Source organism: Amia ocellicauda, chromosome 5, assembly GCF_036373705.1.
Source record: "Amia ocellicauda isolate fAmiCal2 chromosome 5, fAmiCal2.hap1, whole genome shotgun sequence".
Classification (NCBI taxonomy): Eukaryota; Metazoa; Chordata; class Actinopteri; order Amiiformes; family Amiidae; genus Amia; species Amia ocellicauda.
The window spans coordinates 20,004,032-20,031,340 of NC_089854.1; the positions used below are offsets into that span (position 1 = coordinate 20,004,032).

Genomic DNA, 27,309 nt, shown 5'->3' on the forward strand with positions numbered 1-27,309 from the left:
ACTCAGAAACACACACAAACTTACTAATTCACTTACTCACTCTGACACAAACACACACACATACTTTCACATTCACTCTCTCACATTCAGTCAGTCACTCTGATACACACACACACTCACATTCAGTCACTCACTGACACACAAACTCAGATTCAGTCACTCACTCACTCAGAAACACACACACTCACTAATTCACTTACTCACTCTGACACAAACACTAACACACACACAGATACACATGCACTTACGCTCAATCAATCACTCACACACACACTCACATTCAATCACTCACTCTGACACACACACACACACTCACATTCACTTGCTCACACAATCACTCTGACACAAACACACACACACACACATTCACTCACTCACTCAGACTCAAACACATAATCACTCTCAAGAAACTCTAACTGTCAAGGAGTTTGTTTTCCTTTCCCACAGCGCACAGGGCAGGCATAGGTACTTGGGGTGTAATTCAGGACTGGCAAGTATATATATGATAGACTAATATGAAGTAGGTCACAGTTTTTATCTAATCTGGAATTGTGCAATAAAAATAACACTTTCCACTGACACTTGTCTGAGGCTCAGACTGGCACCTTCATACTTTCACACAATCACTCCCAGCATCAGCTGTGGAGGAGAAAAACTCTCCCAAACCCCAAACCTGTGAGTCGGGAACTAAAATGCTGTGACAGGGGTGTCCGTCAGGTCCGGGGAGGTGGCGCACACTTACTTGTCTCCAGGCAGGAAGAGCCCCCCCAGGCCCTCCTCCTTGTCCTCGGGTCGCCCTCCCTCGGACAATTCGGAGCCGTGCGTGCTCTCGATGGCGCTGTCCATGTCCGACTCGTGGGCCTCGCGTTGGGTCAGTGTCATGCCATCATCATCGGGGAACAACTCGCAGTCAGCACACGGCTGAGGACACACCACAATGGGCGGGCCCAGTGCCTCCTCACCGCGCTGCAAAACACACACACATACAGTGAGTGCACTGCCCTGCTCCCTGCACACACACACATACTGCTTAGATGATGGCACTGTGTTATACCATGTGTGCAACTGCACAAGACCCTGGGTTAAGGCATCTGCCAGCGTAACAACTACTGCTACTGATAATAATAACAACGCCACAGTCATATATGATATACTAATATGAAGTGATCTAATAAAGCCAATGCACAGCACTTCAGAAACAGAAACCGAGACACAAAGAGACAGAGGTACAGCACAGTCACTGCGTTACTGATCATAGGTACTGGGCATTCAGACTGAAGGTGGAGACAGATCAGGGGCCAGGAGTTGTACACAGACAGGCAGACAGGCAAGGAGTGAACGCAGAATGCTGACATGGATCAGGAGAAGCTGATTGTGTAGGAAGCTGCATCAGTGACTGGTGGATCCCGGGGGGGGGGGGGGAAACAAAACAAACGGTTTACTTCAACTTTTTCTGTGGGCAGAGTTTCTCTTCCCTTTCATCTGAAGTTAAGAGGGAATATCTTATTGGCTGGGGGGGCAGAGCACATTTCAGATGCCCCAGACCCTTCCCACATGCACACAGCTCCCGCACTACTGTCATGTGGAGCTCGTACACACATGCACACAGTCTCGCTCAAGCACTGTAGTGTGGGCGTACCCCCGTATACCCCTGGCCTATGAGCAGCACTGGCTCTGACCACTGCCCATCACATACACTCTCGTGGAGACTGCAGCCAGCCGAGCTCCCCTGGGGCCGACGGGGAGACCAGGAATGCTGATGCAAAACCTCTCAGTGGCAAGAGAAGGAAAATCCATTCCTGTGCAAATATCTACGTCTCTCTGCGTCAGTCATGCAAACCTGGTCACCTCAGTGCAAAGTCTCCTCTCTCTTTCTCTTTCTCTCACTCTCTCTCTCTACCACAAACACAACTCAGTACAGCCCAGCGTCAGGCCCTGGGCAGCGAGACCCTGTCCTATTCTTCAGCGATGAAAAAAGGGAAGTGGTGCTGGTCCCGCCCCCTGGCCGGCTGCAGGGTCTATTGAGCAGTGGGGGGGCAGTTGAGATGTAAGCGCGGTGATCGGGGGGGGGCACTGAAGGATTCCAGGATTGGTACAGAGGCCTGCTTAGTATTCTAGACACAGCTCAGGCCCAAACCACCCAGCCAGGGGTCAGCCCCACTCCGCTTCAGCCCCCCAGCTCTGACACCGGGCCCTTCTCACTCATGAGGATGGGGGGAGCAGCCGTACTCTCATCCTGTGCTTTAGTGTTGCACTTTCATTCGCATTGAGATTCGGGTGTGCGCTGTGTTTGTGTACTGCAGTTTAACACGGTCTCTGGCTGTGCTGTACTGTGTGTGTGTCCGTACTGCACTATGTGAGTCTGTACTGTAGTGTGTGTGAGTGTCCTGTACTGTCCTGTATAGTGGGTGTGTCTGTCCTGTACTGTGTCTGTACTATACTGTGTGTTTGTACTGCATTGTGTATCTGTACTGTACTTTACTGTACTGCCCATGCCTTTACTGTACTGCACTAGGTGATTTCATCTGTGTTGCACTGGACACCCAGACCTTTCTCCTGTTTTTGACCGACAGAATCACTGCATTATCCCAGACCTCCTTCAGTGGTGGTCTGACCGCACAGTGCAGGCCGGACAGGTGGCAGGAAATGCCCATCACATGTCCGAGTCACCAGCTGACTCTTGTGGACCGAAGAGCACTTCTGATCAACGGTCAGTCTGAATTTTTACGTGTTCATCTCACAATATGACGCTTCACATACTATTGCAAAACTGGTTCCCTAATTGGCTTTATTAGAGCCCCAACAGTCCACTGACCACACTGTGCAATTCAACCACGGAGTCCACCTCCTCACTGCATTACCAGGGGACGAGCGACACCACAGAGAGAAAGAGAGAGAGAGATGGACGGACGGACGGCATGGCACTAATGTGTCCGTCACTCTTCGCCAGCCCCGTCTGGACAATGCAGTGAACACAAGCAGGAGATGTGTACACGTGGAGACATGGGCTCACCCAGAGCTCTCAGCAGCACGAGCTGATTGCATCACTGAAGGAGCTGACGAAAACAAACAAAAATGATGTACAGAAATAACAGGTTTCGAGACTCACGCCCGTGGCTGCGGTTAGTCAAGGCCCACGAATAGAAATGAGAATAAACAAAACCTGTCTGACTGACAATGCGGCGGGCGGCTCTGGAGTGAACACCAGTGACGCCGAGCCAAGGATGTGAAATAGTCTCTCACTGACTGCAGCAATATAGAGGACCTGTCTTCCAACACTACGGCAGGGTTTATACAGATAGTCTTTCTATATATATATATAGAAAGACAGACAGATAGATACTGTGATGTTTGTATTTTTAGTCTCTCAAAGTTGATCTCCTTCCTGTAAAAAAACGCCTCTGTGTTCTTAAATTAGACCTGAAGACAGAGCTGTTGTGCCACCAGACATCAAACAGGAACATTTCTTTAATAATGAAAATAGAGAGATGGACACAGAGAGATACAGATCTGTCTCAGTACACGTTTCCACGACAGCAAGCAGACTCTCAGATGGGTGCATAGCACGGAGGCACATACCACACACCATGTCAGGGGCGGACTGGGACCAAAAAACGGTCCTGGACGCATGGGGGGCACCTGCTGGTGAAATACGGTCTGGGGGAGGGGAAGGGGATGCCGGCGAATTGCGGTCCTCACGGAACTAATGGCCTATACGGTACTATAGTGGCCCACCAAACTAAAAAATGGTCCGGCCCTTCTGGCATTTGCCAGAATTGCCATGGCCAGTCCGTCTATGCGCCATGCAACTGATAACACCTCTGTGTGGTTCGGGCTCAGGGTCACACCAAGGCCCAAAGCACACCCCTCACACCCCTCACGGCTGCACTACCAACATCCCCAGAGACTTTCCCTGCTCCCATCTGTCTGTCAGTCGTGTGGCGTCTGCTTCTAAAAACAGCAGCCTTTGAAGGTTCGCAGCACAGTCTGTAATGATCCGGCGCCATTGATCCGGTGAATTACAGGGTGCCATCGATGTCAAACGAGGGCCAGGCGGCTGCGCCTGCAGAGGAGTCACCGGTGCCAAGGCCGCCCCAGAGCAGAGAGCAGCCCCCACTACAGACAGGATGGACCCCCCACCCCCCTGGGACTGAACTGCCTTAAAATAGTCTCTTTCCTTGCATTGATGCTAAACAAACAAAGTGCCTGCAGATTACAAACACAACAACAGGTACCACAGGGAAGCATGGGGTTTGGTTTGGTTCGGTTGTTTTGCACCTGTATTATCCACACCTGCTCCTTGTTCTGGACACAATCCAGCAGGCGTCTCTGCTCTCCAGTGCCTGTTCTTGAGAAACCGGTGGGATTTTGGGTGTGTTTGCCAGAAACTGGGGCGTGTTACGCAATACTGGTTTTTCTACCTTCGCCTTAACGACAGGACTGAGCATGACAGCAGCAGCTCGGATCCGGTTCTGCCCGAGCCGCGAGCCATTCACACTGGCGTCTGACAGCGGGGCCGGATCTGAGACTGCAGCCTCCCCAGAGACACTCGATCCCACTGGCCCACATCACACAGCAGGGCAGGACAGCGGCAACCACAACAAACTACAAATGATTATAATTTGGCTACAAAACTATCTGTCTCTTAAATGATACACAAATGTAATTCTTATTATATTTCTTAACATACAATTGTTACAATACATCTCATTATTTTTACACACAATTACCCATTTACAAAGATGGGTTTGCACTGGAGCATTCTGGGTACAGTGCCTCGCTCAAGGCCACCTGTAGCGTGGTTTGTTGGTGGTTGATGCCAAGGGTTACAGTATCGCCTAGCGTTACACCCTCTGTGTGTTGAACAGACCGTCGCTGTGCTGTGGTCAGCTGCGGCATTGAATCACTGAGTCAGAGCCCCACCAAAATAAAAAAATAACGGAAAATAAGAGTGAGTGAGTGAGTGCCTTCCTGTATTTGCTTGTGAACTTCCAGGATGAAGGCGTCAACCCGATAAACAAACAAACAAACAAATTAACTAATTTTTCATCCCCTGTTCATTCAGGCTCTCTCTCTGCGGTCTGCCAGGCTGCACGGGGCTAATTGGTATTTAATAAAACATTTAGCAGCCTTGCAGGAAGCTGGGGGGGGTGGGGTAATTGGCTGTACTCCTGCTGCTCACTTCATTGTGACAGCTCCTGTTCCCCCATCGATCGTCTCGCAGATCAGCCAAAGCCACCGTGGCCGGGAGGGAGCTTGGGGAGGGTGCGGCTCAGACCCGCAGCCTGGGGCAAAAGGGTAGTGAGGGGAGCGAGGGGGCAAGGGGGCAGCTCTGTCACACAGCAGCCCATCCTTGGCTCCAGTGAGCCACATTATCTCTCGCTCTCCTTTATAATCAGCAGTCTTTCTTTTTAAACTCCAATTTATATTCTCCTCAAATCACAGATCTAGCACAGCTCCCTGGAGAGGCTCACTATTCCCATTTATTATTTAAAAACCAGCGCAGGCCGGGCCAGAAACACAAAACACGAAACAACACATTCCCAACCTGCATTTCCCCCAAAACCCGAGTCACCCACAGCCAGCTGCACGAGGAAGCTCTCAGTGCAGTGTGGGAAGTCAAAGGCAAATTGCTGCGAGGCACAGAGAGCAACAGGACCGTGTACACAGGAAGGAGGACACAAACTGCGCAGCAGCAGCAAGAGCGCAGGGCAGGGTGCAGGGCAGGGCAGGTCATGGGGTGACCAGGGGTAAAACCGCTGAACCGATTCACACACAACACCACGGGTGGGCCTTCTCTCTGGACTCCCAGTAGGCCACGTGACGAGCGCTGAGCGCCTGATCACAGACACAGGGCCGCTGTCCGCCCTTCCGCAGTGCCCCAGGCTCCCTGCAGCCCCCGGGGGCCGAGCCGTGTCAGACTGTCCTGTCTGTGTGATGAGTGGCCCCAGCCTGCTCCGCAATCCCCCCACCTCCCGGAGCTGGCTCGCTTCAACACGAGCCTCCTGGTTACCATGAATAATAAATACGCCAGTTTACAAGCACAGAAATTAGTGCCTCTGCTGAGCTGTGTGGGCCGAACATTATTAACACACAGAGCTGCGGTCTTACAGCTGAGTGTAGGGTTACAACAACACACACACTATCAAACATACACACACTGTTAACTTCTGCTTCCCCTTCTGAAGTCTTCTGTCTCTCCTTCTTCTTTTCGCTGGCATTGTGCAACGTCCTGGCAGCATACATACACACATACACACACACTGATGACATACACTGCCAAGCCGCTGCTACACACAGTTCACAGACAGGGGCGCCCAGGCCAAGGCAGTAACGTGACACTGTGGTAATGCGAGCCGGAGAGTCAACTCCGCCCCCAGTCCTCAATCTGAATCTTTGTTCTTTCCCTTTTGTTCTTCTTTTCCCATTCCTACAATCAGCTGTAAATCAGTGCGAAGTGACCAAACTGTCGGGACTGTTGTCTGAGATCATGAACTCATGGACACACTATTCGATTAGCCCTGCTGCTTTCCGCAATGCCGTTTTTCCTGTGGGTCATGCGGGCACCTCGCCCTCTCGCTCTCTCTCTCTCCGAGAGGAACATTTTTCGCATCGCCCAATGCCGAACCCTCCTTCCCAACAAGACAGAAGAAGTCACTGCCACTCCAAGTCCCACTGGTGCACAAGAAGGCAACCCCCCCACCTGGTGACAGTCATTTAAAACACAGACACCGTATCCAGCTGCCAAGCTTAGGATTGCTCATGGGAGTCATTCTGGGCAGTGGGTGGCAACTGTCAGTGTGTTACACTGCTGTTGTTCTCAGGTCTCTGTGGTGCCGTCTCAGGACCGCAGTGTCTGCCCAGTGGGCGGAGCACAGGTGACACCAGGAACTGGGCTGAGATCACCGACAGGAGACTGTAGGAGACTGTCTTTACCCAGACTGTGCTGCTGCTGCCAGGGCTGCAAGATATTTTTTTAAACGTGAGCAGCTGTTAAAAATAAAAGTAACATCTTTTAAAAGACAGGGTGGAGGTCCCCAGGGTGACAGAGGTGAGGGAGACGCACTTTGTGAAGCCAAGGTGACACAGGGTGACAGCATCTCCCTTGTCTCCATAACAATAAGCCCAGAGACGTACACGCACACATACGCACACACACACACACACACACACCTGCGCCGCCTCCCTCAGAGTCACTACAGCAACTCCCCCCCTGCTTGTGTGTTCTTGTAGCCGATTAGATCCTGCTGGGAAGTTGGCCCCCAGCCACGTAACCAGTATGACCAGTCCTCCCCACAGCACTCCAGAGTTTGGTAAACAATGGAAAGGACCCCCCACCCCGTGCTGTCTCTCTCCTGCGACCCTCGTCCCGTCTCGCCGCTCAGCTCGGGTTCAAGGGCACAGGCCTTCAGCAGGGAGAGAGCAGGCCGTTGTGTGTGGCTGTTGCCATTACTGTTGTCTTTAAGTATCTAGGCAGGCTATTCATCTCACGATGGAGTTTTCTTGACAGCGTCTCAGTCGATTTTTATTTATCTATCTGTTTATGTGCCGAGCTCTTGTACCGACACCCAGAGCCTGCAAAACAGCAGCGAGGGGATTGATCAAGCCTGTAAACAAACCCAGAGGTGTCTCCACATGCTGCAGACAGGTCAATGTGTAACGCAGGGCGAAGTGGGGGGGGGGGGGCTCGGATTCGACTAGGAAGCGTCTCTCAAAGTGAAGGAGGACCACCGGCCGACCCAACACCGGGACAGAGGGAGACGGACGCTGTGTTACAGGACAGCTCTGTCTCTACTCAGCGTTCTGCTCTCTGGGCCGAGAGACACAGCCTCCACACTTTACTCCTCTATCTGAGGAGGAGGAGGAGGAGGAGGAGAATGTGTCTGAATGTCTGAAGAGACAGGTGTCGATCCCAGCCCCTCTGGACAATGCGGCAGAGACAGCTGCATGGGGGTAGCGAGAGAGGCGCACCCTGCCCTGATCCAGATGGCATGTCAGTCCTGAGTGATACCGAGGCACTGGGGCCAGGCGGTGCCGAGTGGACACCTCACTCAGCCTGTAACTCACTCCCTGCTCTGTCTTCTGCCCTGGAGAGGAGATCCATCAACACTTATTATCATCATCATCAGGCTGATCCTGCGTCTCTCAAGGCGTCCATTAATAGTTATGTTTTTATTTGAGTGTAACTGTTTACAGCAGCAGTATCTAAATTGGGATTTGAACCCACAGTCCACTGGACACAAGTCTGGAGCCCCAACCTGCGCTGCCACGTCCACTGCGGTCTCACCCAAGAGGGCAGACACTGACCACACACGCCGACACTGACCACACTGGTAATTCAGCCCCCTGCGCATGGGCCCCGCCGCTCAGGCCTGTGGGGCGTTATCACAACAACACACACGCTGCTCAGTGTGTACCGCAGTCAGGCGAGCAAACAACCAGAGCAAACACGGCAGACCATGCTGGCGATAAGATCTGGGACGGACTTCCGGTTACTCCAGCGTTCTGCTCCCAAGTCCATTTGCCATTCTTCCCAAGACAAGTTTATCAATTTATTTATATTTCTCCAGAACTGACTGCAATAGCAGCACAGAGGCCACTGCAAAATACAGGGAACTGCAACTTCGGCAACACAGCGCTTCCCCTACACTTTCCCAGCGCTCACAGCTCAGACTGCGGGCTGGGTGGACTGGACAGAGCCGGCACCTCCCTAATGTGCCTGTCCTTGTGTAACCGGCCAGCAGCACTGCGAGCCCAGGAGCAGATGCACCAGAACACACACAACAGAGGCTCCAGAGCTGACCGAGCCGGGCTGTGTCCTGCTCTGACCTTCGCACAGGAGAACCTTGTTTTCAATTGAGAAAACCCTCAACAACACAAGAGAACCAGCAAAACAACAACAAACGCACTGAGGACAAAATTATTTATGCAAATGAACCTGCATATAAAGGAGTGTGTGTGAGAGGGAGCAATTAGTCCAGCAATTAGACGACTTTGCTGGATCAGCGCAGGACACTCAGGAGAAATTGAGACACACTCTTAAACCCTGCTTCCTGCTCTCTCTCTCTCCCTCTACATCTCCCTCTCCCTTTCTCTCTCCCTCGCTCTCTCAGGGCACCCCCTGCTGTGTGCCCCCCCCACCAAGTTCCCGTTCCCGTCCCCTCAGACAGGCACTGCGCTGACTGACTCCGAGCCCAACACCCTGCCACACACGTGACGACACCCACGGATAAGCTCCCATGGCACCAGCGCACAAGGGCGTCTAAATTTATACTTAACTTGCAACAAGATTATTCCCCGGTGAAACCCAACAAAAGCACTGGGAAACGAAGCCGAGGTGATGGCCACTGGATGGGGGGAGTGGGCAGCTGCGGCGTGGGAGAGTGGAGCAGTATCGTCATCCAGACAAGATGATCTTTTTGTGTGTATTCCTTCACTGGCTCTGTCGGTGTGTGTGTGTTTGTTGTATTTAATCAGGCTGCTCGTTCAGATCTCAGAGGGAGCTCAGGCAGGTGATCAGTCTACTAGCCCTGGCTTCACTGACCCCAGAGAGAGAGAGAGAGAGAGAGAGAGAGAGATCACGCCTCTCTCTGCTGACAACGACCCGCTTCCTTACTACCCTGTCTCTCCCTTGTTATTATTATCTTTTTCTTGAGTGAAACGAGAGCGAGAGAGAGAGAGAGGAGAGGAGCGATCTCACACTCAGCACTACCCTGCTATTCTCGCTGCTGGCAGTGCACCTAGCAGGGGGAGAGGGAGAGAGTGGGAGTGAGAGAGAGAGAGAGAGAGGGAGAGAGTGGGCAGTCCTGATGTGAGTTTGAATGAAACTACCCTGTTACTTATAACAGATTACAAGCCACTTATCCTGGCTAAAATGGGTAATGCAGTTATTCCTCCCCGTGCCAAACCATTTTTAACAAACACACACACACACAATTTATTGAACCTGCTGCGCTCCATGAGAAGCCTGTGATACTGTGATATGTAACAGAAATAACACTGACGCACTCTTATCACAGCGACACATCGCCAGCCCAGAGTTTCCTGCTTCGGCTGCTGTGGCCCTACGCACCTACCCCGTTAAGAGCCCCTTATTTGCTCCCATCGTAAACACAGTGTTCAGGTAACGGCCCGGCCCGGTCCATTACGTTTACCACAGGTACCGGCCCAGTGTGCGGCTCAACTGTCAACACTGTCACTTCTCCTCTACTGCTCCAACATCACCTGGCACTGCCACTGGCCACCACGGACCACACACTGTGTGTCAGGTCTAGCTGTGCCTCTACTTCCTCTTTGCCCTGACGAAAGAGAGAGCGCTGAGCCAGTCCAGCCACTGCGGACACCAGTGCCCTCCCCGCGACTCATTAAAGCCATCAGTGTCACCGGGGTGCTGATGAACACAGACAGCGTGGCCAACAGCTCACGGCCAACACTGCGGAGAGGCAGCCAAGAGCCCGGCACGGAGAGAGGGAGAAAAGAGAGACTGAAAGACAGAACAAAAAAGTGACAGGAATTTAAGAGACAATGAAAGAAAAGGAGAGAGAGAGAGAGAGAGAGAGAGAGAGAGAGCAGGAGAGAGAGAGAGAGGGGCAGACACACCAGCTGAGCTGAACAATGGGCCGTGAGGACCGAGCCGAGGGGAGGCTCGGCAGCACCGTCTCTGCCCTCAGCCTCTCGCTCGACTGCTTACCTCGCCGTCCCCGCTGCTCCCAGCTCCCGCGGTCAGCGCAGCATGCGAGGAAGACATCCAGCGTTCCCACGAGACGCCGCACCGCCCCCGGGCTCACCGTGCGAGTGGGAGTGGGAGCGAGAGAGGAGACCGGCAATCGCTCAGCCAGTCTGTGTGTGTGTAATCCACGCAGAGGAGAGGAACCACACGCCTGTCCTGTCGTTCACGCCACACGGAGCACACTCGCTGTGCCTCTCTCTCTGTCTCTCTCTCTCTCACACACACACACCACGCTCTCACAGACCAGAGCTCTTGCAACAGTTGTTAAGAAAGCCACTCCTACAACAGCCCCCCCTCCCCTCTCTCTCTCTCTCTCTCTCTCTCTCTCTCTCTCTCTCTCTCTCCTGGCTGTTGCTAGGTGACTGTGTTCAGCTGAGCCGCCTCTCTCCTGATGACATCACTCGAGTGTGAGTGAGAGTGTAGATCAGGACTTCACGGCCGCCCTCTCCCCTCCCCTACCCTCTGCTCTCTCCTCCCCTTCTCTACAGGTGAGCAGCACAGAGACCTCCCCCCCAAGGGCTGCTCACCTTGCAACCCTCCCAACACACTCACAAATACTCACAGACACACACTCTGCATCACAAAAGCCCTGGACAGGTTAGCTCCCTGTCTCCAGTGAGACTCAGCCCACCCAGTGAGACCAGAGTGGGCAGTGATCCCAGTATCACCTGTCCCAGGCCCCCCTCCTCCCACAGCAACAACAGCATCCTCTGAACCTGCTCCCCCCCCCCCAACCCTGCACTGCTTCATGTGGGAAAAATGCACCAAAACTGATTGTGCAATGAATAAATCACTAAATGCAAATCCTCAGGCTGGGTCTCCGTTGTGACTCGTAGCGTCTCCCCTCGTTGGGAAATGACGTGTCATCATGAATCACAATGTGTTCGCTGCCGTATTTCAGGTAAAGGATGTCACTTTAAAATGTATAAGTACAGAAAATAATAAATAACAACGATTTTGCAACTTTACTACAGTCTCTGCAGTTTTACAGGTCGTCGCACAACACAGGGCGCAGTCTGACTCACATCTACCACACAGACTCACCCACAAACACACACACACACACACTCTCTCATGCACACTCAGATACAAACACAAACACACACACAGAGACATGCACACACACACACTCACTCAACCCACTTATTTAATTCATTAGAGTTGTAATATTGGATTTATTACTCCGCTTGCATGTTTTGATTCCCCCAGGTTGGACAACAACACCACCGGCTCCGGGGGGGGTCATCAGGAATGTCTGTACGGGGATGCTTTTATGGAGGGGAAACTGATGCCGTTGAACCCCGGAGTAACAAGGGCGCACCAGGGGCTAAACACTCTGACTGTGACCATATCACACCGTTGTCTGACATTTTGTACACTTTCCTTTCACCTGTGGTGCTTCTGGCTGAACGACCACGGTGAAAACTGAGCCGGCGCTGCCCACCGAGGACATTCCTGCCACAAGATCCCCCGGGACCTCAGTCAACAGACAATGCAAATTCAAATTGCAGCCGCTCTCTCACACACTGTGGCTATTCTCTTCCCCGCCCCCCCCACACTGTGTAATCCCTCTCCGCCTGAGAGGAACGAGCTGAAGACCAGAGCAGCCCGGGGGAGAGCAGGGGATTGTGGGAGTTAGTGACCTCCCAGCAGGGCTTCTAACAGCTGGAGGTCGGGGGGGGATAGGGGTATGTCTGACAGGGCAGGAGGAATGTCTCGGGGGTAGGGGGTCAGTCATGGAGGTCAGAGGTCAGGGCTTTGGGAATTCCCAGTGTAACCCCCCCTCCCCCGCCGATTCATTGTGTTGAAGTCGATCAAGATGGGGACGTTTGTTTTTGTTGTGGGAAGTAATGATATAAATAAATAAATAAATAAATAAATAAATAGGTTTTCCCACAGCAATACACTGACCCACCCCCCCTTCAACACACACACACTCTTGCAGACACTCTCACACTCAGCCCTGCCTCCAGCGCCCCCCTGGCCTCGCTCAGTGGCTGCCGTGCTGCACAACTGCTGCCAAGTTACGGCAAATTCCAGCGGGAAGAAAATTTGGGTTCTCACCCTGCCAGCCCCCACTACACAACAGAGAGAGAGACACACACACACACACACACAAATATAACCAAATAAAGACAAACAGCAGGTACTGAAATACACGCGTATTAAGCCGATCGTTGAAAGCCCCAGCTCAGTTCCAGCAGCAGGTCTCGTTCTACGATTTGCTGCAGTGGCGGCGCGGCGCCGAGTCTGTCTGATTGGCTCCATGAATACCAATTAGCACCGCCGAGCCCAGCGTGGGGACAGGCCCTGGCAGAGCCGCGGCCACCCGGGGGCTCGCAGGGGGGACAGGGAACGAGGGAAGGAGAGCTCTTCGTGTACTGCACTCATCTCCCTGCGCTGGAGTGGAGAGGGAGAGGGAGAGAGGGAGGGCTACTGCTAAGAAACCAACAGCATTTTTCCCAAAGCTGTGGTCTCCCTGTGTCGGGCTGAAGGCAAATCAGAGTCACGCCCATGAAGATTCCCACAGTGACGTTATTCCCGACTGAACACATTCCAATTAAAAGCCTGCTCGCCGCCTCACCGGAAAGCTGGTGTGGTGTGCTACAGCGGTGAGGGGAGTATGGGGGCCGACAAACGACCTTCAGGCCTGTGCTTCAGTTTCGGCCCCATTTGGCCTTTTCCACTCTCACTCCAGATCCGGTGAAACCGTCTCAGCGAGGGAAGTGTGGCACAGGGAGTGGCCAGACAATGGTGCGATTGATGGGAGATTCTTGGAACTGAGCAGAAATATGCCAGCGAAAAAGCCCCACCCCGCCCCAGCCCCCCGCACCGGCTCCACACAACGACAGCATTTCTGCTTCTGTTTTTTTGCTGCAAAGATCCCCCTATCGTTTATCTGTCATTCAATCTAACCATCTTTTTTCACATAAAAAAGCAGAAACCCCTAAAAGCACAGGTCTGCCTGTACTCCCCCTATGCTGCCCCATGTACCTGTGCTGAAAGGGGAATAGCCACATGGCTTTTTTCACGATCCCCCGCCTTAATACAACATGAATAAATTAGTCCATGATGAAGCTGTGGTGATGCCGGGGGCCGGGCTGGGCTGCTCTGCCCGGGACAATGGAGGCACAAGCAAGGAGGGGAGACTCTCGAGCCACCATGAAAAATGCATGAGCCCGTCCTGCCTGTCCCCCCCCCCGATACTGCCACTCCAACACCCAGGGGGACGACTACAGCAGAGCCCTGTCTTTATTGATATTATTATTATTATTATTATCATCATGGTCTTTGCCCCACACTGACTCTCTTTGTGGGAGGCAGGGGGGCGGGAGCTGGTCTGGGTGAAGGCCACAGCACAGAGTCAGCAGAAGTCAGTGAGGTTTCATGGGAACTACCTGACAATGGCGCACACAGGCACTTCTCCTTTCTTCTTCCTCTCAGAAGCAGAAGTGTGGGGGAGCTGGCTGGAGCTGGACAGCCTTGGGGGAGGGGGTGAGTAGAGTGTGAGAGAGTGGAGAGAGAGGTCTGGGGGAGAAGGATTGAGGGAGCCACTGGGGTCCACAGAGCAGGTGTCTGTGGTTCACAGCATCATCTTCAAAGGGGCCAAAATATAAATCCTACTTTCAGCTTTCATGGGATACCAAACACTTGGCAAACAACACAACATGGAAGAGTACACATGGGATTAAAGAGGGACACATGGATTTGGTGCCCTTTTTAGGGTATCAGAGGGGTTTGTCAGCTTAAGGGGTTACATTTTGTTAAACAAAACGATTCCATGATTTATTTTTTATCTCCAATTGTTTATTTGTTTTATGCTTTAATTTCAGAGTACATTGAGACATTAAACTGCATACATTTCAAGAAAAACTGGAAAAGTGGAGGTGTTGGGTTTCTTTAAAGTCTGGTTGACCTCTGACCCCGTCACTTCCTCTGCCCGTCAAAGTGGACACACTGAACCCTGTTCTTGAAACCCCCTGAGTGCATTATGTGGGATGCATGAGGATCTGGAAATGAATGGGGAACAATCTTCTCCCCAGCTATCAGTCACAGCCCAGCCCATCTCTGACAGCCATCCTCACCACCTGATGGACCTGTATCCATCCATCAATTAATCAATCAATCCATCCATCCATCAGTCAATACATCAATCAAGCAGTTGGTACTCATTAATACCCTTTATTGCTCCTAATGAGCAGAGCAAAACTAAAGCAACACCCCAGTTCCCAGGAATGGCTCCAGCAGACACTGCTGGTAAACCAGCCTTCTTCGCAAATGCCTCTTACACAACCGCCCCCCCGACCCCACTCCTCTGTGACGATGGAGTGAATTGCACAACCGGAAGCCGACACACGGCTGACACGGGTTTGTTTTCGTTAGTTCTTTTGTGGTTGTTTTCGGTTCCCCAAGAACCGTGTGGCTGTAACCCAACCCCCCCCACCCCCCCGGTCCAGCCCTCTCACCCCCACACAGAACCCCCCCAGCTGAGACAGGCCCTGAGGCAGGGGGCACATAACAGACTAGGAGGGTAGCCTTGGAGACGGAAGGGACCGGCTCGTACTATGCTGCAATGCAGGGCCCCCCCGCAGCTTAAAAAAAAAAGGGCCACACAGGTGGTAGCATCTGTAAGTACATATAACCATAAGGAGAGAGAGAGGGGGAGAAAGAACGATTTTATATCTTCTCTCTCCTCTGAAGTGGCCTGATGTGATGAAAACACACAGTGAGTGGGAAGCAGGAAGGAAAACATCCCTGTGTGGTTCTCCTTAACAGAGAGAGAGAGAGAGAGAGAGAGAGAGAGAGAGAGAGAGAGAGACTGAACCCAGACAACTACAGAGGGATCTGTCTAAGCAGCAGCCTGGGGAAGCTGTTCTGTTGCGTCCTGAACCGCCGCCTCCTGGCCTTCATACAGGAGCACAGAGTCCTCGACAGCAGCCAGATCGGCTTCCTACCCACCCAGCAAACCGCCGACCACATCTACACCCTGCACTCCCTGATCGGCCAGCACAGCCACCGCAAGCAGAAAGGGAAGATATTTGCCTGCTTTGTCAACTTCAAAAGGGCACTCGACTCAATCTGGCACCCCGGCCTGTATCTGAAGCTCAAAACTAAAATCATGATCTTCCAGAAAAAAGCCAGGATCCAAAGCAGAAAATACAATTTCACTCTAAACAGCACCACAACAGAGCACACAGCCAGCTACACCTACCTGGGCCTGCTAATAAACTCCTCAGACAACTTCACCCTTGCTGTCAAGACCCTCGCTGACAAAGCACGCAGGGCGTACTACACCATCAGGAAGAGGATCAGCTACCTGAACCCCTCGATGCCGCTGTGGACGAAGCTCTTCATGATCTTGCCCATCCTGCCGTACAGCAGTGAGGTCTGGGGCCCGGGTATCAGCACCGACTTCGACAAATGGGAGAGGATCCCCACAGAAGCCCTGCACGCCGAGTTCTGCAGGAACGTGCTGAAGCTGCACAGGAGCAGCCCCAACAATGGCTGCCAAGCCGAACTGGGGCGCCTGCCTCTGGGCTGTGCAGTGCAGAAGAGAGCCCTGGCATACTGGCTACACCTAAAACACAGCAGCCCAGAGTCCCTCCAGCTCAGCGCCCTGAGGCAGCAGGAATGCACCCCCCACACAGACACCCTCGGCCAGAGCCACACCGACATCACAAAGCTGCTGAGCAGCTGAGGCAGGAGACAGCCCCCCCAGCTATAGCACATCACTGCAGCTACATTGAGCACTGGGCTGAACAAACCAAACAGCAGAACAAGCTGGAGTGCTACAGGACCCTGGGCAGAGGATACGTCACTATAATATAATCACACAGAAATGTGAATTCTGAATTGGATCAGAAGACCCGGGGCTATTACTAAGAGACCCGGGGCTTAAGCCCCGGAAGCCCGGGTCTAACGACACCGATGGGTCTGGGGAGGTAGAGACATAGGCGCACTTTACCCTGACCTGCTCCAAATACACACAGGTCAGAGACGCCCTGACTTCCCCCAGCTCAGCACAGATACGCGGCTCAGAGTGGTGCTGGGGGAGCACAGAGACTGTGCTGTGATCACTGCAAAGTACATCACAGCCTGCCACACGGCCAGAGAACTGCAACCATGTCCAACAACACAGCACATTAATCATGTAAATTATATGTAAAATATAAATAACCTGATATTTTATTCTATATTTGTATTATCTGTAAGGCTTTTTAACGTTATTGTATTCTATTTCAATGTACCCAATTGCTTTGGCAAAACTTGTGTGCAGACATCTCATCCCAATAAAGCTTTTTGAGAGGGAGAGGGAGAGGCAGAGGGGCAGAGGGAGAGAGGCAGAGAGGCAGCTGGCGAGGACCATGCCCAAGTGACGGCATCCCCTCTTTCATTGCAGGACAATCAGCGACCTAATTAGGCTGCCAGAGAGGGGGGGAGAGGGGAGAGAAGGGGTGACTGAGAGAGAGAGAGAGAGAGAGAGAGAGATGATGCAACAGAGGGAGAGAGGAGAGACAGGCTGAGGGAGAGAGGGACACGGCAGCACGCCTTTACCACATGAACTTTCCAAACCCTTGATCAACAAAACTGCTCACACAAACACTGCCACACACTCACGCTCAAACACACACACACTCCAGACTTCATCAATCCAGATGCCCAGAGTGCTGACAGCAGCTCTCTCTACAGCGCCCTGCTGCCAATTAGCAACATCACACTTGTCTGCAGCCATAGGGAGATGCACAGCCCAGCACAACACAGCACAACACAGCACAACACAGCCCGGCCCGGCCCGGCCCAGCCTCAATGGCGGTTCCCTTGTGGTCAGACAGCAGGTAAACAGGAAGCAAGCCTAGAGCCTGAGCCCTAGAGGAGCCGGCACCAGACCCTGGAGTGTGAGAGTGCTTGACAGCTTGACAACCTGCCCACTTCTGACCACACACCTGCACTGGGCTGGGCCGGGGCAACAGCAGGAAAGGACAGGCCAGGACTGTAAAGTCAAAATTAAAAACTAAACTCCCCTAAACACACACACTCTCACACTCTCACTCTCACACTCTCTCTCTCTCTCTCTCTCTCTCTCTCTCTCTCTCTCTCTCTTTGGTAACAGACAGGCGTGGGGCCGCTCTCTCCAGAGGATTCCTGCAGGAAACTCACACACTTCAGTCCTTTCATGTAAATATTTAATTACCAGAGAAATGTATGCAAATCTCTCTCAGAGCTGCAAATTCCTCTCACGCCTTTTTAATGACTGGACTGGGTTCTGCTGCAGCACAAGTTATCTACTTTTGACCTGCCTTGATGCTGCAGGGTAGAGTTCTGTATTCAATAACTGAAATTTTGTATTACACGTTATTTCCTTGTGAAATACTGTACTATTCATGCAAAAATAGGTCAGTATTTAATTTAAATATTGGAGCCATTTGACAGTATTAAGAACTGCTTGCTTTTGCAATTTGTCCATATACAGAACACACATAATGTAGGTGCATAAAACAGAAAATGTTGATTAAAATGCTGTTGTTTGAAGTCTCTGTTTTTTTGGAATGTAAGGCTCCTTACCATCTTCTCACTTCATGCATTCATTTGGGCAGTGCTTTAACATCTGCATTGGTTTAACAACAGCTATACCATGTACTACTCATAGACATGCTGTTTGGTACACATTTACTTAAGGTCTAAATAAGAATTCTCCAGAGAAAGATTAACAACAACTTTCTGAACCCATAATGAAGGGTATTTCCATATATATCTATTTAATCAAATAATGTGGAATAAAGATGTGGATTTTTAATTTAGTATTATGTAGTGGTAATGTTTCTTACTATTATTAATAACAGAAGTAGTAATTATTCTCTATACTATCCACATATTGGCTTAAAAAAATGTTGTGATTTCGAGGGCTCGACTCGGACTCGGACCCTTGAGGACTCGGTCTTGACTCGGACTTGGACAGTCCCGGTCTCGGATATGGTGGTCTCAAGTACAGCACTGGCACACACACACACACTCACTCACAGAAACATGCACACACACACAAACACTCACTCACTCACTCACACAGACACACACACACACACACACACACACTCACTCACACAGACACACACTCACAAACACAGACTGGCAGGTCCCTGAGGGAGTTGTTGTTCTGTCACATTACAAAGCGGTATTGATCTGTGCAGGATTGACTGCCGGGCCGCTGACAGAGAGCTACACCGCAGACTCTCGGTGCTGAGAGGGACGGGCCGACAGGAGCTCCCTGGAGAATGAGCACCAGGCCAAGACACAGTGGCCAGGGAGGCGCCCGGCCCTCCCTGCGGACCCCCCATCTTCAGACCCGGATCCCCGGCCCAAGCTGCGCGCGCCAGTGGACAGGCAGCATCGACTGCGAGATCAAACCCACGAGCTCGGCAAGGCCAATGCGTCCAGTTAATAGGTGTTGGGCTCTCTGGACAGCACGGGGCAGCATCTACACACAATGCACCAGTGCTGAGCAGTACATCCGCCCTTCAATCCCACAATGTTAAATACTTGAGATATTAAAGATGTGTCTTGTGGCTGAGACTCGGTGAAACCGGACTTGCTTGCATCACACTGAGGCCAAGACAGACCCGTTTTGGATCCCATGAGCGTCCGTGCGCTCCAGATAGTGTGGGAGCGGGAGGGTCTTCCCCTCATTCTCTCCTTTACATTTTTCTTTTTGTATGTTTATTTGTTTTGTATTCGTATTTTGTGCTGACCAGGACTGCTCCCCGCTGACGTCACCAGCCAGGATCCAGGAGAGGCCTTGGATCCCAGGGACCGACCAGGCCGAACGGCAAACGGCCCTGAGGGAGGCCTCCTGCAGCCAGGGCTCGGACTTCTCCCCGCAAGGCCCGCTCCCTGCAAGAGCCCCAGAGGTGGAAGCTGCTCCCCAGCCAGGTGGACTTGCCCTGACCTCTGGATTGAGAGCCTCTGGACCCTTTCCCAGGTAGGAAAGTGCAGCATGGCCCAGCGAACTGCCAGTGTGAGTCGAAACCGCGGCCCTCACCTGGTTGGAGTTTAGCAGGACACCAGGTCCCGATGGGATCCCTGCTGAATTCTATAAGATCTTTTGGGAGGTGCTTAAGGAAGATCTGGCTCAGGTCTTGGGGTCGATGTACAGAGAGAGTAGACTGGACCCTTCTATGAAGAGGAGTATCCTCTCTCTTCTTCATAAGAAGGGAGATCCAAAGGATCTGAGGAACTGGCGGCCGGTCAGCCTCCTGTGCACCAACTACAAGATACTGGCCAAAGCACTGACACTCCGGCTGCAGCGGCCACTCCCTCAAGTCGTGGGTCCTGACCAGGTCTGCGGTGCCCGGGGGAGATCGGCGGCCGACAACACCATGCTGCTCAGGGATGTCGTGGCCTACTCGAACGAGAGAGGGCTTCCCCTGGTCCTAATCAGTCTGGACCAGGAGAAAGCCTTCGACAGAGTGGGCCACGAATACCTGCAGCTCGTCATGGAGAGGATGGGTCTCGCTCTTGGCCTGAGGAAGTGGGTGAAGATCATTTACAGCATCCTAAGCAGCAGGGTCCTTGTGAACCGCCACCTGACCGAACCATTTCCGGTCAGGTCGGGGGTCCGACAGGGTTGTCCCCTGTCGGCCCTGCTGTACGTCCTCTGTTTGGAGCCGTTCATGCAGGCGATCCGCCGGGATGTCCGGGTGACAGGTTTCCATCTCCCGGGTTCCAGCGGAGAGCAACTGAAAGCCCTGGCCTATATGGACGACGTGGCCGTGGTCTGCACGGACGCATCGTCCGTGGCCAGGGTTGAGGAACTGCTGGACAGCTTCTGCAGGGCGACGGGGGCCGCTGTCAATAGGGCCAAGAGCGAGGTCTACCTCTCCAGGGCATGGCCTGTCAGCCGGAGCCCGCCGACCGTGTTCCCTGTGAAGCCGTCCATCAAGGTTCTGGAGATCACGATCGACAGGACCAACACGGGCACACGGAGCTGGGAGGAGGCCTTATGCCAGGGGCTGGCATATGTGGTCAAGAACATCCAGGCTGCTGGCAAGAAAGTGAGTTTTATGAACCGCTTTTATTTCGCCAGCAGCCTGAGACCATTCGGCCTCTGCGCCATGGATAACACCAGGCCGCACTCGTGGGATCCCCCGCCGTTCTACAGGGCGCTCCGAGCCTTTGCGCTTGAAGTAGGCCTCCATAAAGTCGTGCTGGCCTCCTGGGATTATAAAACCATCTGTAACCAGATGAGATCTACCCAGGAGACCAGCCGGATAGAAGATTTCCCTCCCAAAACCTGCCGGTTTATCTGGGCTAATGCTACGCACGGTTGCCTCACAAACACGCAGAAAGATGTCTCCTGGATGGCCGTGAGTCGGTGTCTCCCCACCCGAGTGTTCATGCACAGAAGGGGCCTGGCCCCTTATGACATCTGCCCCTACAAGGGTTGCCTGGGGAAGGAGACGGAGGCTCATATCTTTAGGGATTGCCCCTCCGCCTGCAGGGTCTGGCTCCTCTTTTCTCCGTTCCTCCACAGGTTTGCCGTTCCTGTGCGGGCGACCGCCCAGCAGATCCTATATGGTCCAGCCAGGGGAATTACATCGACAACCCTGAGGTGCTGGTGGCGTGTCGTCTGCGCAGTGAAACAGGCCCTGTGGGAGGGACGGAACATCTGTCTATTTAACAAGCAGGAGCTGGACCCAATCGTCATCGCGCGGAGGGGCATGGTACTAGTTAGGGACTACGTCAATCTGGAGGTCCATCAGAGGGGCAAGGAGGAAGCCTTTAAGAACTGGCAGATACAAGATCTGGGGGAGCTCAGGATCCCATGATGGGACCCACCTCCGGGGACGGCCATCTCCCCCTGCTGGAGCCCGAGTCCAAGATCTTTTAACCACTTTTAATGAATGATTGTTTTTAAAAATATGATTTGAAAAATGAATTTTAATTGTTTTTAAAGAATTAGTTGATTTAAAATGCACTTGTTTTTTTTTTGTTTTTTTTTGGTTGTTCTGTTTTGTTATATCTGTTTTTGTTACATTGGCCGTTTGGTTTTTAATTTTAAATGCATCAGATTGTTTTGTTTTTGTTTTTTATTTTATGGTTTTATTTGTTTTATGATTTATCTGATGCATTTTTAGTTAATTTCAGTGTATTTGACCTTTTATTTATTGTTTATTGTTTCACTGATTTAAGCACAGGTTTATTTGAGTTCATGTATTTTGTTAAAGTTAATCACTTTAAGATTTTAAAAATTTTAAGTGATTTTAGAAGATTGTTTTAAAAAAAAATGTAATCACAAGTATTACATTTTTTTGAATGTTTTTATTATTTTGAAATGTAAAATATTAAAACCAATAAACAATATTTTGTATTTTGTTCTGCCCTGGTTCCTGGAGCAGTGTCTGACACAGAAAGGGCAAAAGCTTCAACTACACCTCTGGGAGAGAGAAAGAGATCGAAATAGAGAAAGAAGAGGCACAGAGAGAGAGAGAGAGATCGAAAGAGAGAAAGAAGAGAGAGAGAGAGGTTATATTGTACCTGCTTTGGCAATACTGCTGTGTTAGTCATGCCAATAAAGCTAATTTGAATTTGAATTTGAATTTGAGAGAGAGAGAGAGAGAGAGAGATAGAAATAGAGAAAGAAGAGGTACAGAGAGAGTGTGAGAGAGAGAGAGAGAGAGAGAGAGAGAGAGAGAGAGAGAGAGAGGAGGTGGTGTGAGTGGGGCTACATTTTCTGCAAACTGAACGAGCCTGGGGGCAGAGGTGGAAGTCGATATTAAAAAGCCTCCTGCCACAGCGCAGCAGGCCGACGGAGCTCCTCCAGCGCTGAGAGCGTGAATCTCACAGGGAGGAGAAAAGAGCAGAGGAATTCTTCACCATGGCAACTGGCTCAACAGCCCAGGGTAGCGGATCAAACCAACAGCATCCACAGGACGGAGGACTGGCGGCTCGAGGGGAGGGCGCCATCTGGTGCCAACAGGGGTAAGCGCTCTGTGCAGACACCCAGGGCCAATGCAGAATCTGCCGCTTGTAAAACACTGACCTCTAGTGGACAGACCAGCACAGAGTCCTCACTGTGAGGATTTGTTTTTATTTTCCACACACCACAATCCCCTGAGTCAATCTGAGAAACACCTGCAACATGAGAAGCGATACCCCCAACCCCCTGCCACTTGGAGTGGTTTCACTGCACAGAAACACTATCCACTGTTCATCATGGGGTCCTATTCTCTGTTTGGGTGGAAAACCAATTAACGAATTAACAAGAGGGAGCTGGAGAACCTGGGAAAACTGGGGAATTTGTATTGCTTGCAAAACATATGACACATATTACAATCCACATCATCACTATGGATGAAGGAGGAAGAGCAGCAGGAGAAAAAGGAGAAGAAATTCAACTGTCCTCAGAAATCTGGATGCCCAGGAGAACGTTACAACTAGGACAGGGCGATGGGACTAGCCCTGTGCCTCTCTTCCTTTGTCTCTCTCTCTCTGGCACAGTGGGGTAAGCAAGCTGGCAGCATTCTGAGGTCAAGGCTGGTAAGCAGCAAGGAGGGAAAGAGAGAGGGTGAGACAGACAGACAGACACACGCACATCTCATGTTAGCTGTCCAGCTCGGTAAATGGGATTGGAAACACGAAGAGCAGAGTACAACAGCAGCAACGATAACAGCAACAACAACAGTGAAAACAACCAAGACCAATCACAGTGTTGAAATCGCTTGACATGTTTTCTTGTCAGGCGGTTTCTGACGAAGGATGCTCCTCTGAGACGTCGGCATAGGAGTAAGGCAGGACTGAACAGGATCCTACAACAAGACACTGAAGCTCAGACACGCAACGAGCCTCCCACAGGTCTGGGGCGGGGAAGTCCTCTCCCTGTTCTCCAGTACCATGCTGCAGGTCAGTGGCAGCGAATATCTCAAGACTTCAGACAATGGCCCACATCCCAGAAAGCCTGACCCCATTTCTGTATGTTGACAAGAGCGCTGCTGCACAGCCAGAGCCAGACAGAGCTGCCCTCCGTGCCCACGAGGGGGGTGGGGGGGGAACTTAACGCCAAATCAGGAGAAAAGCGGTCTACTTGCCAACTGAGAGGATGCCGATGCCCCCTGTCCATCGGAACGCAGATAAAGCCGCAGACATCCCAGCTAAGGTGCATAAAAGAGCAAAACATAATCTGTAATCTCTGACCTCTAATTCATCTGCCAGCTGGTTTACGATTAATAAACACCCAACCACACACAATCACAATGAGCCCCCCCACCCCGGCTGCCCTGCTGCAGATGGACAGCTCAGGGGACTGGAGTGCAGCAGCATCGACACACCAAGAGCAAGACTCTACGTCAGGAACTCCAGACTGATTTACATTGAAGAACTGCATTTCTCTCCCTGTGTGTCTGTGTAAACAAGGTCACTGTCTCACTGTCTCACTGTGCTATGGTACTGTGCTATAGGTCAACACTGATACCCAAAGGGACAGGGTCTGATAAGAACCACATTCCACCAGTAATTTGGGATTGATACATCATACAACCCCCCCTTATATTAAACATTACGTATGACTAAATTCTCCACGGTCTGACTATACACTCACCTAAAGGATTATTAGGAACACCTGTTCAATTTCTCATTAATGCAATTATGTAACCAACCAATCACATGGCAGTTGCTTCAATGCATTTAGGGGTGTGGTCCTGGTCAAGACAATCTCCTGAACTCCAAACTGAATGTCTGAATGGGAAAGAAAGGTGATTTAAGCAATTTTGAGCGTGGCATGGTTGTTGGTGCCAGACGGGCCGGTCTGAGTATTTCACAATCTGCTCAGTTACTGGGATTTTCACGCACAACCATTTCTAGGGTTTACAAAGAATGGTGTGAAAAGGGAAAAACATCCAGTATGCGGCAGTCCTGTGGGCGAAAATGCCTTGTTGATGCTAGAGGTCAGAGGAGAATGGGCCGACTGATTCAAGCTGATAGAAGAGCAACTTTGACTGAAATAACCACTCGTTACAACCGAGCTATGCAGCAAAGCATTTGTGAAGCCACAACACGTACAACCTTGAGGCGGATGGGCTACAACAGCAGAAGACCCCACCGGGTACCACTCATCTCCACTACAAATAGGAAAAAGAGGCTACAATTTGCACAAGCTCACCAAAATTGGACAGTTGAAGACTGGAAAAATGTTGCCTGGTCTGATGAGTCTCGATTTCTGTTGAGACATTCAGATGGTAGAGTCAGAATTCGGCGTAAACAGAATGAGAACATGGATCCATCATGCCTTGTTACCACTGTGCAGGCTGGTGGTGGTGGTGTAATGGTGTGGGGGATGTTTTCTTGGCACACTTTAGGCCCCTTAGTGCCAATTGGGCATCGTTTAAATGCCACGGCCTACCTGAGCATTGTTTCTGACCATGTCCATCCCTTTATGACCACCATGTACCCATCCTCTGATGGCTACTTCCAGCAGGATAATGCACCATGTCACAAAGGTTGAATCATTTCAAACTGGTTTCTTGAACATGACAATGAGTTCACTGTACTAAACTGGCCCCCACAGTCACCAGATCTCAACCCAATAGAGCATCTTTGGGATGTGGTGGAACGGGAGCTTCGTGCCCTGGATGTGCATCCCACAAATCTCCATCAACTGCAAGATGCTATCCTATCAATATGGGCCAACATTTCTAAAGAATGCTTTCAGCACCTTGTTGAATCAATGCCATGTAGAATTAAGGCAGTTCTGAAGGCAAAAGGGGGTCAAACACAGTATTAGTATGGTGTTCCTAATAATCCTTTAGGTGAGTGTATATGGGTCTTCCTGAGCAGCTGTCAGGCAGAAACCGAACTGACACTCATCCCGGGACAGACATGTGGGCCTGTTATCTTTCTCTCCTGTCTGGTCTGCATAAAAGTGCCTGTAGTTTGTAACTTCTCTAAGACTGTTCTTGAGATCGCCTCTTGAACCTCTTCCTTGCAGCTGCTTGTAATAAAAACCTTTGATTGGAAATATATATCTCTCTCCGGATTTCCATGACTCTTCAACATCCACTAAACAACGACAGGGACTTAAAGAACTTCAACTCATTCAAAAAAAAGCTTCAGTCACATCCCTCCAGGAGCTGGATCCACCATGCAGACCCCCAAGACCCCCAGGCCTCCACCACACAGACCCACCAGCCCAGAGTTCTTGCAGCTTCAGAGACTCTGAAGAAAATCGGCTTTGAAAAACACATAAAACTCCAAACACAAGAACAGGAACCAGTGGTTGTGAGCAACATCAAAACCACCACAGCTACACACAGCGCTCTAGACCTGGCCCCCAGGGTCACCTGCCCCCGGCCATGTTTCTGAGCTCCAAGATCGCTGTCCGCAGCCCTGAGGCCCAGCAGGACTGACCAGCCCCCAGTCATATCCCTGCGTCCTCAGTGCGGGCCGGCTGGCAGCCCCTCCGCGGTTGTGTACCTGGTAGTAGTAGCCATTGTCCGTGTCGTACTGGCGGCAGGGCAGGGTCCGGGCTCCCAGCGCGTTCTTAAGGATCTCCTCACAGCCTGGGGAGAGAGAACAGCGCAGGTCACTGCCTGTACTCACACACATATGTACATACTGCAAACCCCCCCGTCCCCTACGGACACCCATTCTTTAGGGGAATTTGTATAACCAGTCATATGACTCGACAGCTGACTCTCACTTGAACATGACTGATCAATAATTCAGTTCAGCGATGCCAGCTCTACACAGAGAGAGCACATTGCGAGATGCCGTGTTCAGTTCATATCTATATGAGGCAGCAGGAGGACGTGGATGTTACTTTGCTCTCCTGTCACCGAACGAACCCCCCCCGCTGTCGGTCACTCCTTCCTCTGGAACAGCGATGGTCGACTGTAAACCTCATTGATCCACTGATAACTTGCTCAAACTCACAACATCTGTTTGAAAACCTCTTTGCTATCATCAGCTTAACACACAGTATAGCCGCATGGAAAAGCTGGGCCAGAGAACACCTGGCTCTGCGAGAGGCGTGAGGGCAAATAATCGAGGCACAGCTACCTCTCTCTGGAGGGGGGGGTCCAGAGAGGATGACAAGGTAAGAGAGAGAGAGAGAGAGAGAGAGAGAGAGAGAGAGGAGCTTGGACCAGCACCACCTGGCAGGGATACATATTTATTGTGCCTCAGCTATTCCTGTTCTGAATATTTTCATAAATATATTATAAATGCTTTCAGAGGGGTGGGGGGGGCATTACAAAACAAATCATCAAAGGGCACCGATACAGCAAACAGTGTGCACACATTAACGAGAGAAAGAGAGAGAGAGAGAGGGAGACAGGAAGGATGACTGTCTGTCTGTCTGCCTGTGTTGACAGCCGGCTGTGAATAACTGCCCCAAATTGTTTTAATTGCCTCGCAGCCCTGTAGATCAATTACCGGCCAGGGGAGTCGGGGGGCGGGCTGGCGAGGTGAGGCGCTCGCTGTGGGACTAATCCCTCTGCCACCGGCCTGCGCACTGCCTCATTACCCAGCCCGCGGAGAGCCAGGGTCCGGGCACAGCGGGCGGCGGTCTGGGCCTGGTGGCTGGCAGGGAGCCT

General features: G+C 51.5%; 1 protein-coding gene across 3 annotated transcripts in view; it reads right to left on the bottom strand.

Moving 5' to 3' along the window:
- The window catches only part of LOC136749700 (rab11 family-interacting protein 4A), a 48,435-nt gene that overhangs the window by 15,824 nt on the left and 5,302 nt on the right, over positions 1 to 27,309 (bottom strand). For 2 of the 3 annotated variants that reach the window (XM_066704186.1, XM_066704187.1), the window contains exons 3-4: positions 26,189 to 26,274; positions 743 to 966 (exon numbers count right to left, since the gene is read on the bottom strand). In XM_066704186.1, the coding sequence (XP_066560283.1) occupies positions 743 to 966; positions 26,189 to 26,274 (310 nt within the window). Of the gene's footprint in view, positions 1 to 742; positions 967 to 10,690; positions 11,005 to 26,188; positions 26,275 to 27,309 lie in introns of those variants that run through there. The other variant, XM_066704188.1, reaches the window with a different exon arrangement.